Raw genomic sequence first — 16935 nt, 5'->3', positions numbered from 1 at the left:
GACTCCCATAGTCACATACTATGCCATCTATTGGAATACCTTTCCAGACTCCCATAGTCACATACTATGCCATCTATTGGAATACCTGTCCAGACTCCAGTCACATAATATGCCATCTATTGGAATACCTGTCCAGACTCCCATAGTTACATACTATGCCATCTATTGGAATACCTGTCCAGACTCCAGTCGCATACTATGCCATCTATTGGAATACCTGTCCAGACTCCCATAGTCACATACTATGCCATCTATTGGAATACCTGTCCAGACTCCCATAGTCACATACTATGCCATCTATCGGAATACCTTTCCAGACTCCCATAGTCACATACTATGCCATCTATTGGAATACCTGTCCAGACTCCAGTCACATAATATGCCATCTATTGGAATACCTGTCCAGACTCCCATAGTTACATACTATGCCATCTATTGGAATACCTGTCCAGACTCCCATAGTTACATACTATGCCATCTATTGGAATACCTGTCCAGACTCCCATAGTCGCATACTATGCCATCGATTAGAATACCTGTCCAGACTCCCATAGTTACATACTATGCCATCTATTGGAATACCTGTCCAGACTCCAGTCGCATACTATGCCATCTATTGGAATACCTGTCCAGACTCCCATAGTCACATACTATGCCATCTATTGGAATACCTTTCCAGACTCCCATAGTCACATACTATGCCATCTATTGGAATACCTGTCCAGACTCCAGTCACATAATATGCCATCTATTGGAATACCTGTCCAGACTCCCATAGTTACATACTATGCCATCTATTGGAATACCTGTCCAGACTCCAGTCGCATACTATGCCATCTATTGGAATACCTGTCCAGACTCCCATAGTCACATACTATGCCATCTATTGGAATACCTGTCCAGACTCCCATAGTCACATACTATGCCATCTATTGGAATACCTTTCCAGACTCCCATAGTCACATACTATGCCATCTATTGGAATACCTGTCCAGACTCCAGTCACATAATATGCCATCTATTGGAATACCTGTCCAGACTCCAGTCGCATACTATGCCATCTATTGGAATACCTGTCCAGACTCCCATAGTCACATACTATGCCATCTATTGGAATACCTGTCCAGACTCCCATAGTCACATACTATGCCATCTATTGGAATACCTTTCCAGACTCCCATAGTCACATACTATGCCATCTATTGGAATACCTTTCCAGACTCCCATAGTCACATACTATGCCATCTATTGGAATACCTGTCCAGACTCCAGTCACATAATATGCCATCTATTGGAATACCTGTCCAGACTCCCATAGTTACATACTATGCCATCTATTGGAATACCTGTCCAGACTCCCATAGTTACATACTATGCCATCTATTGGAATGCCTGTCCAGACTCCCATAATAATATACTATGCCATCTACATACTTATGTCATCTATTGGAATACTTATCCAGACTCCCATAGTAACATATATTGCATTCAGTCATGACACCTTCTTTTAATTCACATCCCTATAGTATTGAGTCCGTGTACATAAACATGTAATTAGATACTGTATTTAATAATCAGCAGTAGAATTCCAGATTGTAAAACTATCTGTTCATGTATACATGTAATAACATTCTTAACCAATTTTGATTGTGAACTAACTGATTAACTAAGATAAAGAACACACCCTAAGCATTGATTGTCAATGCAATCAATATGGCCCTATTAAAGCAGCCGACAATACGGAGCCTGTCAAATCGCCATCTCCTGAATAATAAGCACGTCAGAAAATAAAAATCAATGATGTTTTCTACCCTCAGGATATGAGCACTTTAAAACAGCTGTTTATTCCTTGTCAGTCCCACTGCTGGGTTTTATTTGTAATCAAAGCGTTTAGTTGTTTAACTGATATTTTGTGTACATAGATGAGGCCATTTTCATCCAGCAATATATTTTAATTACTCAGTCATTATTTATCATACCCATAATATATCTGTGGTAAATTTACCAACACTTGAATGATTCATCGCCGCTGATCAATATGTAAGTAAATTATCCAACAGACATAAATAATTGGATGAATTACTGTCTTTAATATTGATTCTTTGTAAATTGTCATTTCTAATGGATAACTCATCTGATGAAGGCCATTGTCACGTCAGTCCAATACGCAGTCATCAGTCAGTCCAATACGCAGTCATCAGTCAGTCCAATACGCAGTCATCAGTCAGTCCAATACGCAGTCATCAGTCAGTCCAATACGCAGTCATCAGTCAGTCCAATACGCAGTCATCAGTCAGTCCAATACGCAGTCATCAGTCAGTCCAATACGCGCAGTCATCAGTCAGTCCAATACGCAGTCATCAGTCAGTCCAATACGCGCAGTCATCAGTCAGTCCAATACGCAGTCATCAGTCAGTCCAATACGCAGTCATCAGTCAGTCCAATACGCAGTCATCAGTCAGTCCAATACGCAGTCATCAGTCAGTCCAATACGCAGTCATCAGTCAGTCCAATACGCAGTCATCAGTCAGTCCAATACGCGCAGTCATCAGTCAGTCCAATACACAGTCATCAGTCAGTCCAATACGCGCAGTCATCAGTCAGTCCAATACGCAGTCATCAGTCAGTCCAATACGCAGTCATCAGTCAGTCCAATACGCAGTCATCAGTCAGTCCAATACGCGCAGTCATCAGTCAGTCCAATACGCAGTCATCAGTCAGTCCAATACGCAGTCATCAGTCAGTCCAATACGCGCAGTCATCAGTCAGTCCAATACGCAGTCATCAGTCAGTCCAATACGCAGTCATCAGTCAGTCCAATACGCAGTCATCAGTCAGTCCAATACGCAGTCATCAGTCAGTCCAATACGCAGTCATCAGTCAGTCCAATACGCAGTCATCAGTCAGTCCAATACGCAGTCATCAGTCAGTCCAATACGCAGTCATCAGTCAGTCCAATACGCGCAGTCATCAGTCAGTCCAATACGCAGTCATCAGTCAGTCCAATACGCAGTCATCAGTCAGTCCAATACGCGCAGTCATCAGTCAGTCCAATACGCAGTCATCAGTCAGTCCAATACGCGCAGTCATCAGTCAGTCCAATACGCAGTCATCAGTCAGTCCAATACGCAGTCATCAGTCAGTCCAATACGCGCAGTCATCAGTCAGTCCAATACGCAGTCATCAGTCAGTCCAATACGCAGTCATCAGTCAGTCCAATACGCGCAGTCATCAGTCAGTCCAATACGCAGTCATCAGTCAGTCCAATACGCAGTCATCAGTCAGTCCAATACGCAGTCATCAGTCAGTCCAATACGCAGTCATCAGTCAGTCCAATACGCAGTCATCAGTCAGTCCAATACGCAGTCATCAGTCAGTCCAATACGCAGTCATCAGTCAGTCCAATACGCAGTCATCAGTCAGTCCAATACGCAGTCATCAGTCAGTCCAATACGCAGTCATCAGTCAGTCCAATACGCAGTCATCAGTCAGTCCAATACGCAGTCATCAGTCAGTCCAATACGCAGTCATCAGTCAGTCCAATACGCAGTCATCAGTCAGTCCAATACGCAGTCATCAGTCAGTCCAATACGCAGTCATCAGTCAGTCCAATACGCAGTCATCAGTCAGTCCAATACGCAGTCATCAGTCAGTCCAATACGCAGTCATCAGTCAGTCCAATACGCAGTCATCAGCATCATATACTCTTCAAAGAATTCAAAGTGAATAATGTGAATAAAATTCACTACTTGTATAAGCTTTTGAGCTTATAAAAGCTAGGGTTTATATTTTAAGAATATTATTTAGCCCATTTACATAATAATGACTTTAAACTTATTCATGTCATGCACAGGTTTATATACTGTGCCATTATCAAAGTAGTTGAAGACCTTCATTACTTGGTACATTCGTCTCTCCTACTTGATAAATAATGGTGTGACTTTGCTATCTTCAGTCAATTGTTGCAATTTTTAATTTAGGTCTTGAATATATCATAGGGTTTCTATGCTAGGGACAACCGCCACATTTTTAGTTTGTTTTTTGTTTTACTACAATGTATATATAGTTTGGGTCTTGGAGTACTGGATTTGTTATCAAAATAAATACAAGTCACACATCTCAATATACAGATAAACATTGGTTTTATTTGAATTTAGACTTTATTTTGGGATGTCTTTCAATATATCTAGTTTCAGATTAAATTAGTGTTTACTATAGACTGTAGTTTTCAGACTATAATTAGCATATACACGTATGTGGAATGTAAGTGGCACCACAGAATGGTGAGTGAAATTGTCCATTTACAAGAACTCTCATGCCATGGGTAAAATGTATACATCTGACATTGAAAACAATATAATTCAATAGAAGTCTGTTTAATGCTAAACGAATGTTTCTAAAAGTATTATGGACATGTTCGAATGTCTTCCTTATTAGGAAAATGTCTGTATACGCCACGTTTGAACACTTTCATTTATTCACATTACAATGTAGATGTAGAAGTGCTTGTGATGGAAATATAATCATGTCACAGTTCTTCACTCAGTGCAAAACATATTTTTTTTTTGCTATTTTGGGCTGTTATATCTAATTAACTTATTATTACAAGTTGGAAAAAGACGTATAATAATATTGTCATCCTGAGAATTCCACAAATTATGCACTCAACTACATGTAGTACAGGAATGCAACAACCTCTGCTACGCGTCAGTTGATACTACCGGTACTTTATTCCTTTTGTGCATAACTTTGCAGTATTCTTGAATAACCTCATACTAGTATTTTACCTCGGTAGACGCTAATGACCCACATAGGAAATATGTGTGTTCAGAGTTGGAATACAGTCATGCAATAAATTCTAATATTGTGTCATTATAATCTTTATTATTATACATCTGTCACTGTAATGCCATAAGTTACAGCGTGCCGTAATTTTGCGGTATTTTACAGGTATTTTCATCCTACCATATAAGGAAATGCCAATTCCAAATATGGAATGATTATGCACGTAAGCGTCCTCTAATGATAAAAACAAACATGGCTGCCACCAGGGTTTGACCGGACTCCGCTCAAAGAAGTTTGCTAAATCTGTTCTAAACTTTTTGGATTTCTTCATACCCATGGTGTATCCTTGGAAGGAAAAGATGTATAATAATAAGGTTATTAAGAAGATATCTCAAAGTATGCACTCAGACAGTACGCCGTTGCATCGACCTCCGCTGCACATCGGCCGATACTCCCGCTGTACTGTCTTTGTGCATACTTTGAGGTATTTCTGTAATAACCTTATAATCGTAAATCTGTTTCAATATGTGTGCTTCATGCATGTAACCATTTACACATCAGTCAGTTCAGGTTGAAAAGTTCTGTATTTTTCATTTTTCTGTCCTGCAACAAGCTCAATTTCATGAATAATATAACTAGTCCTTTTCATGTAATGGTCTGAAAATTAGAATAGTAATTTTTCTGTTCATGACTATTTGTTTTATTGAAATTTATAAATAACTATAAAATGATTTTTGTACAATAATGTATTCAGTAATTTTGGTGATTTGACTCAATACATAAATATGTGGCTGATCGGTGGCCATTTTTTTTCAACTTGTCTAGGTTGAATAATTTTCAACGTTCGAAGCCTCTCAGTTAATTCCTGATTGCATGTTAGACCATAACAATTACTAAGACTATTTGATTTAAAATCAACGCTGAAGTATATCGGTATAAAATGTTCAGGTCAAATGTGGTCATCCGACTGTCATTCAAACCTTATAAGCCCATTATATTAATGAGTGGCCGTATTTATTGCAGATACATACATGTAGCACTATACATTAAACAAATTAGAAAAGTGTTTCTAACAAAAGCACCACCGATAGTAAAATAAATTTCACCCTACCTCACAATACTCAAACTTATTAGAGAGAATGTTTTACCAGTATGTGTAGTTTTAGTATGATTACTTGGAAACCCTCAAGCCTTTTTTGCAGATCATGCTATCATTGCAATGTATGATTGATTAAGCACTTAAAAATATACAATTATATGTGTACAGAATACAGATATTACACTATTCGATCAAAATGTCTGTTTATTGGATTCTTGCATGTGTGTATGTACAAATAAATATGCAATGTGTGTATGTATTAATTTATATTAATAGTAATTCTTCTCGTGTACATGGAGATTTTGATTGATTGTAATGTACATGTTGTATTCATATTTCTGTTTAATAGACATAATTTACATGTCAGATGTCAATGTAGTGTTATTACATCACAACTCCCAAGACATGCCTGTTCACTCCATGGTTTGTGGTTTCAGAATTATTTGAATAAATAATTTGCATGACGATACGCAATTTTCGAGTGTTTTGTGTACATGCAGAGTTTCATGCGATAATGATCAACATGAAGTGGCTGTGGGATCTTTTCCACCAGTCTAAGGAGTCAAGTGGGAATAGCAGTTCTGGAAATTCTGCATCATATGCATTTTTGGTATATATAAATAGGGGAGTTGAAATGTGTTTTTTTTTGGGGGGGGGGGGTTGAAATAAATAACTATCGGTATAGACCAATTACTGTAGAATACTTTATTTTCTCTTAAATATAAAATAAAATCCAGCGAATATACTTTTTTTCCTATATTTCACATTAAACTCATCAAAAATCAGTGAAAATAAAATTCCACACAAAACGCCGAAAAGCCTTTTCAGCGAAAATTACTTCCAGCGAAAATAAAGTATTTCACAGTATGTAGTAAAGTTGGTCCTACCCTGACCAATATCAACTTAGATAATAAATAATAGCTAATTTACTTGCTAAGACATGCAAGTCTGTTGTCAACCAGTACAACATCTAATGATTGCGATGTTATGCTAATGTTCTCCAACTAATGTGATGTTAGAGTAATGACCCTGCGTCATCTACATGTACATGTCTAATAATAATTATTCAAATCTATTTCTGTGATTCGACAATGTAATGTCTCATTCCAAAAATATCCAAAACTGTTGAAAAAAAGAATAAATTATCTGGCTTATCTTTTCTCTGTGGGAGAATCTGATTTTAGCAAAAGTTCTAGTAACTCCTGAATTACTGACAGACACGTTGTAATTATTTTGTGCATACGCTACCTATCTAGCAATGGGCAAAGTGGGGACAAAAATATAAAAAGCCAAAAAAGCAATAGACAGACAACCCTAGAAGAAGTCAACAGCATATTTGAAAGAGTTGAATGTGGGTGTGTATAAAAGGGAGCAGGTAGAAGAACTACTGTATAAAAGACAGCTGAGAAACATGTATTACCAGTTGAAACAAAACATTTTTTAGAGAAAAAGAGATTGTATGTGTGTGTTTTACAGAGTAAATATGACCATGACATAGTTTTTCAACTCCCAAAATAACTGCAAAAATTATGAAAATATTATGCTATACGGTAATCAAAGATAATTTGCATGCTTGGGCAGAATTGTGAGCACATTTTCTGAGGCTGATAGTTACAAGATGATGGCACTTTTATTTGGGGGGTTTTGTACGTACTGAGTTGGAAACACAGCCGAGCAGTGTGCCGCAACTCAGCACATTTGGAACATTCCAAATCTGTTATACCTTCCGGTTCATTGACCTCCGGTAACGTGATGTACGCAGTTGTATAAATAATAAACACTTCTAATTCGGGAATCAAGAAATGATATTATTTTTAATGATAATCTATTGGTTTAATGGCCGTTGAGGATGAACTCTGATAATACACTTTTTTAGCCCAAAAACCTCTAAACTTAATAAATTTTGCAAGTTATTGAAATTTTTTTGTAGTGAAAATGTTTATGGGTGTTTGGAAATGTAGCAGGGAAAATAAAATGTTTACAATATACAGGATTTGTGCTTTTAAATTGTCCACAATTTTGCTTGGAAGCCCTGTTCATCCTTTGAACAGATGAGCTGTCTGTAATTCTGTACATTTTAATAATGAATATGCACTTTATATTTATGATAAAAGTTCAGAAATTCGGTCAACGTAAATATGATTATTTGCCCATAAGCATGGATTTTGTAAAATGCACATGGAAGGTACAATAACACAATGAGTATATTTCTAAATTATGTTATCGGTATGTTGTATTACCCAGGTATACCTCAAACCTGGTTTTATGAATATTAATTCATAATTTATTTATTATTGCAGCCTGTAATATTAGAGGATTATAGTGATCCTGCTGACGTCAGGAAAGCAGCCGCTGAAGATGCACGAAGGTTTGACGTAGTAACGGATGGTGCCCAAACCGGGAATATCTATGATGAGGGTGATTACACTGAACCTTATGAGGCACAGAAAATATTGCAACGTAAGTATCCATTTATTCCATGTACACTTTATTACCTTGCATATAGTGTTATTTTCCCAGCGTAGTTTTATTTTTTCATTTTGCAAAAAAAAATATTCAGTAAAATACAGACAAAACACCTTACTTTATGTAAATGCAGACAGAAAACAATTCAGGTACATACAGAAACACGGATCTGTGCACCCAAATATCTCCATGTTGACCTTGTTTACAGTGCCCTCTATCCACCACATAGGGCAACTGTATAAATACAGTAACAGTGGTATTAAATTTGTAAAAATTGTACTCTGACATTTTCATAAAATTGTATTGACTCCCGTGTGCGAAGCACAAAAAAGGAGTATTTGCAGTTAGTGTGTCTGTCTGTGTGTGTGTGTGTGTCTGTTCCACTGATATCTCAAGAACCATACATTAATTTTTTATGAAACTTGGTGCATAGATGCTCTAGGCCAATGCACAGATTTGATTGGGTTTTGGTAAAAATTTGTGCAATATTAATTACCAAATTTGCATAATGATTAATCAATTTTCGGCTTTTCCACTGATATCTCAAGTACTAATCATCACATTTCAATTAAACTTAGTACATAGATGTCATAGGACACTGCACAAACCTGATAGTTTTTAGGGTAATATCAGTACATATTAATTACCTAATTTGCATTATTAATTCAATTTCAACCTTTGATATTTCAAGTAGTAATCATCACATTTCAATGAAACTTGATAGATAGATAGATGTCATAGGACACTGCACAGACCTGATAGTTTTTAGGGTAATATCAGTACATATTAATTACCTAATTTGCATAATTAATTAATTTTCAGCTTTTGATATTTCAAGTAGTAATCATCACATTTCAATGACACTTGGTACATAGTTACTTAAGGACTGTGCAGACCCCTGATTAGTTTTTGGGGAAATATTTGTGCATATTAATTAACTTATTAGCATAATTAGTTAATTATCATCTTTTTGCCTGATATCTAAAGTACTAATCATCATATTTCAATGAGACTTGCTACATAGATATTCTAGGACTATGCAGAGACCTGATTAGTTTTAATTGTATATTAATTACCTAATTTGCATAATGTTCCACTGATATATAGAACCACGAATTGGATTTGAATGAAACTTTTAAAGAGAACTATGCAGAGACCCAATTAGTTTTTGGTAAATATTTATGCTTATTAATCACCTAATTAACATAATTAATTAACACTGATATCTCAATTACTGATCATTACATTTGAATAAAATTTGGTACATAAATGCTCAATAGGACAATAGACAGGCCTGATTAATTTTGGGTTAAAATTTGTTCATATTAATTCTCTAATTAGCATAATAATTTATAATTATTTTGTTCTGTTCATATTAGTTACCTGATTTACATAATTAGTTTTCAGCTTTTCCATCAATATCTTATGTACAAGTAATTTTGAATTAATTTTTAATGTGTCTTCAATACTCTCAGCACACGGGAGTTCTTTCTAAGCTTTCTTTGATTGGGTTTGTGAATACTTGTATTATGTGAAATTATATCTGGTAGGAAGTATGTAAAATACATTTTATTCTCAATGCATGTATGAGTGATCCCGTTTGACTGTGTGTTTGAATTTTCATTTGAATAGTGTTTCAACTAACATTGATTCACAAAGATTTAATGTTATTGAGAAATTCCTGGTGCATTGACCATTACTTGCATGTGATACTATTACTGAACAATCCATTGTTACATTGACCATTACTTGCATGTGATACTATTACTGAACAATCCATTGTTACATTGACCATTTCTTGGATGTGATACTATTACTGAACAATCGATGGTTACATTGACCATTTCTTGGATGTGATACTATTACTGAACAATCCATGGTTACATTGACCATTTCTTGTATGTGATACAGTTATTGAACAATCCCTGGTTACATTGACCATTACTTGCATGTGATACTATTACTGAACAATCCCTGGTTACATTGACCATTTCTTGGATGTGATACAGTTATTGAACAATCCCTGGTTACATTGACCATTACTTGCATGTGATACTATTACTGAACAATCCATGGTTACATTGACCATTTCTTGGATGTGATACAGTTATTGAACAATCTCTGGTTACATTGACCATTACTTGCATGTGATACTATTACTGAACAATCCATGGTTACATTGACAATTACTTGCATGTGATACTATTACAGAACAATTCCTGGTTACATTTGCCATTACTTGAATGTGATACTATTATTGAACAATCTCTGGTTACATTGACCATTACTTGCATGTGATACTATTACTGAACAATCCATGGTTACATTGACCATTACTTGCATGTGATACTATTATTGAACAATCCATGGTTACATTGACCATTACTTGCATGTGATACAGTTATTGAACAATCTCTGGTTACATTGACCATTTCTTGGATGTGATACAGTTATTGAACAATCCCTGGTTACATTGACCATTACTTGCATGTGATACTATTACTGAACAATCTCTGGTTACATTGACCATTACTTGCATGTGATACAGTTATTGAACAATCTCTGGTTACATTGACAATTACTTGCATGTGATACTATTACTGAACAATCCATTGTTACATTGACCATTACTTGCATGTGATACTATTACTGAACAATCTCTGGTTACATTGACCATTACTTGCATGTGATACTATTACTGAACAATCCCTGGTTACATTGACCATTACTTGCATGTGATACTATTACTGAACAATCCCTGGTTACATTTACCATTACTTGCATGTGATACTATTACTGAACAATCCATGGTTACATTGATTATTACTTGCATGTGATACTGTTACTGAACAATCCATGGTTACATTGACCATTACTTGCATGTGATACTATTACTGAACAATCCATGGTTACATTGACCATTACTTGCATGTGATACTATTACTGAACAATCTCTGGTTACATTGACCATTACTTGCATGTGATACAGTTATTGAACAATCTCTGGTTACATTGATCATTACTTGCATGTGATACTATTACTGAACAATCCCTGGTTACATTTACCATTACTTGCATGTGATACTGTTACTGAACAATCCATGGTTACATTGACCATTACTTGCATGTGATACTATTACTGAACAATCCATGGTTACATTGACCATTACTTGCATGTGATACTATTACTGAACAATCTCTGGTTACATTGACCATTACTTGCATGTGATACTGTTACTGAACAATCCCTGGTTACATTGACCATTACTTGCATGTGATACAGTTATTGAACAATCCCTGGTTACATTGACCATTACTTGCATGTGATACAGTTATTGAACAATCCCTGGTTACAATGACCATTACTTGGATGTGATACTATTACTGAACAATCTCTGGTTACATTGACCATTACTTGCATGTGATACAGTTATTGAACAATCTCTGGTTACATTGACCATTACTTGCATGTGATACTATTACTGAACAATCCATGGTTACATTGACCATTACTTGCATGTGATACTATTACTGAACAATCCATGGTTACATTGACCATTACTTGCATGTGATACTATTATTGAACAATCCATGGTTACATTGACCATTACTTGCATGTGATACAGTTATTGAACAATCTCTGGTTACATTGACCATTTCTTGGATGTGATACAGTTATTGAACAATCTCTGGTTACATTGACCATTTCTTGGATGTGATACAGTTATTGAACAATCCCTGGTTACATTGACCATTACTTGCATGTGATACTATTACTGAACAATCTCTGGTTACATTGACCATTACTTGCATGTGATACAGTTATTGAACAATCTCTGGTTACATTGACAATTACTTGCATGTGATACTATTACTGAACAATCCATTGTTACATTGACCATTACTTGCATGTGATACTATTACTGAACAATCTCTGGTTACATTGACCATTACTTGCATGTGATACTATTACTGAACAATTCCTGGTTACATTGACCATTACTTGCATGTGATACTATTACTGAACAATCCATTGTTGCATTGACCATTACTTGCATGTGATACTTTTACTGAACAATCTCTGGTTACATTGACCATTACTTGCATGTGATACTATTACTGAACAATCCCTGGTTACATTGACCATTACTTGCATGTAATACAGTTATTGAACAATCCCTGGTTACATTGACCATTACTTGCATGTGATACAGTTATTGAACAATCCCTGGTTACATTGACCATTACTTGCATGTGATACTATTACTGAACAATCCATTGTTACATTGACCATTACTTGCATGTGATACAGTTATTGAACAATCTCTGGTTACATTGACCATTACTTGCATGTGATACTATTACTGAACAATCCCTGGTTACATTGACCATTACTTGCATGTGATACAGTTATTGAACAATCCCTGGTTACATTGACCATTACTTGCATGTGATACAGTTATTGAACAATCCCTGGTTACATTGACCATTACTTGCATGTGATACTATTACTGAACAATCTCTGGTTAAATTGACCATTACTTGCATTTGATACTATTACTGAACAATCCCTGGTTACATTGACCATTACTTGCATGTGATACAGTTATTGAACAATCTCTGGTTCCATTGACCATTACTTGCATGTGATACTGTTACTGAACAATCCATGGTTACATTGACCATTACTTGCATGTGATACTATTACAGAACAATTCCTGGTTACATTGACCATTTCTCTGATGTGATACTATTACTGAACAATCCATGGTTACATTGACCATTACTTGCATGTGATACTATTACTGAACAATCTCTGGTTACATTGACCATGCATGTGATACTATTACTGAACAATCCATGGTTACATTGACCATTACTTGCATGTGATACTATTATTGAACAATCCATGGTTCCATTGACCATTACTTGCATGTGATACTATTACTGAACAATCCATGGTTACATTGACCATTACTTGCATGTGATACTATTACTGAACAATCCCTGGTTACATTTACCATTACTTGCATGTGATACTATTACTGAACAATCCATGGTTACATTGATTATTACTTGCATGTGATACTGTTACTGAACAATCCATGGTTACATTGACCATTACTTGCATGTGATACTATTACTGAACAATCCATGGTTACATTGACCATTACTTGCATGTGATACTATTACTGAACAATCTCTGGTTACATTGACCATTACTTGCATGTGATACTATTACTGAACAATCCCTGGTTACATTGACCATTACTTGCATGTGATACAGTTATTGAACAATCTCTGGTTACATTGATCATTACTTGCATGTGATACTATTACTGAACAATCCCTGGTTACATTTACCATTACTTGCATGTGATACTGTTACTGAACAATCCATGGTTACATTGACCATTACTTGCATGTGATACTATTACTGAACAATCCATGGTTACATTGACCATTTCTTGCATGTGATACTATTACTGAACAATCTCTGGTTACATTGACCATTACTTGCATGTGATACTGTTACTGAACAATCCCTGGTTACATTGACCATTACTTGCATGTGATACAGTTATTGAACAATCCCTGGTTACATTGACCATTACTTGCATGTGATACAGTTATTGAACAATCCCTGGTTACAATGACCATTACTTGCATGTGATACTATTACTGAACAATCTCTGGTTACATTGACCATTACTTGCATGTGATACAGTTATTGAACAATCTCTGGTTACATTGACCATTACTTGCATGTGATACAGTTATTGAACAATCTCTGGTTACATTGACCATTACTTGCATGTGATACTATTACTGAACAATCCCTGGTTACATTTACCATTACTTGCATGTGATACTGTTACTGAACAATCCATGGTTACATTGACCATTACTTGCATGTGATACTATTACTAAACAATTTCTGGTTACATTAACCATTACTTGCATGTGATACTATTACTGAACAATCCATGGTTACATTGACCATTACTTGCATGTGATACTATTACTGAACAATCCCTGGTTACATTTACCATTACTTGCATGTGATACTATTACTGAACAATCCATGGTTACATTGATTATTACTTGCATGTGATACAGTTATTGAACAATCCCTGGTTACATTGACCATTACTTGCATGTGATACTATTACTGAACAATCCATGGTTACATTGACCATTACTTGCATGTGATACTATTACTGAACAATCCATGGTTACATTGACCATTACTTGCATGTGATACTATTACTGAACAATCCATGGTTACATTGATTATTACTTGCATGTGATACTGTTACTGAACAATCCATGGTTACATTGACCATTACTTGCATGTGATACTATTACTGAACAATCCATGGTTACATTGATTATTACTTGCATGTGATACTGTTACTGAACAATCCATGGTTACATTGACTATTACTTGCATGTGATACTATTACTGAACAATCCATGGTTACATTGACCATTACTTGCATGTGATACTATTACTGAACAATCTCTGGTTACATTGACCATTACTTGCATGTGATACTGTTACTGAACAATCCCTGGTTACATTGACCATTACTTGCATGTGATACAGTTATTGAACAATCCCTGGTTACATTGACCATTACTTGCATGTGATACAGTTATTGAACAATCCCTGGTTACAATGACCATTACTTGGATGTGATACTATTACTGAACAATCTCTGGTTATATTGACCATTACTTGCATGTGATACAGTTATTGAACAATCTCTGGTTACATTGACCATTACTTGCATGTGATACTATTACTGAACAATATCTGGTTACATTGACCATTACTTGCATGTGATACAGTTATTGAACAATCTCTGGTTACATTGACCATTACTTGCATGTGATACTATTACCGAACAATCCCTGGTTACATTTACCATTACTTGCACGTGATACTGTTACTGAACAGTCCATGGTTACATTGACCATTACTTGCATGTGATAATATTACTGAACAATCCATGGTTACATTGACCATTACTTGCATGTGATACTATTACTGAACAATCCATGGTTACATTGACCATTACTTGCATGTGATACTATTACTGAACAATCCATGGTTACATTGATTATTACTTGCATGTGATACTGTTACTGAACAATCCATGGTTACATTGACCATTACTTGCATGTGATACTGTTACTGAACAATCCATGGTTACATTGACCATTACTTGCATGTGATACTATTACTGAACAATCCCTGGTTACATTTACCATTACTTGCATGTGATACTATTACTGAACAATCCATGGTTACATTGATTATTACTTGCATGTGATACTGTTACTGAACAATCCATGGTTACATTGACCATTACTTGCATGTGATACTATTACTGAACAATCCATGGTTACATTGACCATTACTTGCATGTGATACTATTACTGAACAATCTCTGGTTACATTGACCATTACTTGCATGTGATACAGTTATTGAACAATCCCTGGTTACATTGACCATTACTTGCATGTGATACAGTTATTGACCATTACTTGCATGTGATACAGTTATTGACCATTACTTGCATGTGATACAGTTATTGAACAATCCCTGGTTACAATAACCATTACTTGCATGTGATACTATTACTGAACATCTCTGGTTACATTGACCATTACTTGCATGTGATACAGTTATTGAACAATCTCTGGTTACATTGGCCATTACTTGCATGTGATACTATTACTGAACAATCTCTGGTTACATTGACCATTACTTGCATGTGATACTATTACTGAACAATCCCTGGTTACATTGACCATTACTTGCATGTGATACAGTTATTGAACAATCCCTGGTTACATTGACCATTACTTGCATGTGATACAGTTATTGAACAATCCCTGGTTACATTGACCATTACTTGCATGTGATACAGTTATTGAACAATCCCTGGTTACATTGACCATTACTTGCATGTGATACAGTTATTGAACAATCCCTGGTTACATTGACCATTACTTGCATGTGATACTATTACTGAACAATCTCTGGTTACATTGACCATTACTTGAATGTGATACTATTACTGAACAATCCATGGTTACATTGACCATTACTTGCATGTGATACTATTACTGAACAATCCATGGTTACGACATTGACCATTACTTACTTGCATGTGATACTATTACTGAACAATCCATGGTTACATTGTCTATTACTTGGATATGATACTATTACAGACCATTCACTAGTTATTTTAAACGCTCATTAGATATGATGTAAGCAAACGCCATAGATCTGAATAGATTCAGCGTCTTGTTTCATCATCGTTATCCCATATGTCATATGCAGTGAATATTGCCACTGTGCAAGTTTGATTTCCTGTTCATTAGATGAGGTTAAATAGATGCAATCTTTTATTTTTCGTTGGATGAGTCTCTTAGGAGACACGCTATAATGGACGTTGTCATTAGGATCATTCTAAGCACACATTCAGGCTGTATTTACTCATCCGTTTTGCGGAAGATTAATGTTTTCTTTCTTGTGAAATGGAATTTAGCCCGGAGATCACTTTCT

At 35.6% G+C, this 16935-nt stretch overlaps 1 protein-coding gene across 1 annotated transcript in view; it reads left to right on the top strand.

The window, feature by feature from the left end:
* Positions 1-16935, top strand: part of LOC102801555 (SH2 domain-containing adapter protein F-like) — a 66748-nt gene that overhangs the window by 26446 nt on the left and 23367 nt on the right. Inside the window, exon 2 of the mRNA XM_006816205.3 lies at positions 8185-8344. Within this exon, the coding sequence (XP_006816268.1) occupies positions 8185-8344 (160 nt within the window). The remainder of the gene's footprint in view (positions 1-8184; positions 8345-16935) is intronic.

The sequence above is a fragment of the Saccoglossus kowalevskii genome, chromosome 13, assembly GCF_978046115.1.
Source record: "Saccoglossus kowalevskii chromosome 13, keSacKowa6.1, whole genome shotgun sequence".
Lineage (NCBI taxonomy): Eukaryota > Metazoa > Hemichordata > Enteropneusta > Harrimaniidae > Saccoglossus > Saccoglossus kowalevskii.
Note: the sequence above shows the minus strand (reverse complement) of the source record. Positions and strands in the feature narration are given on the sequence as shown.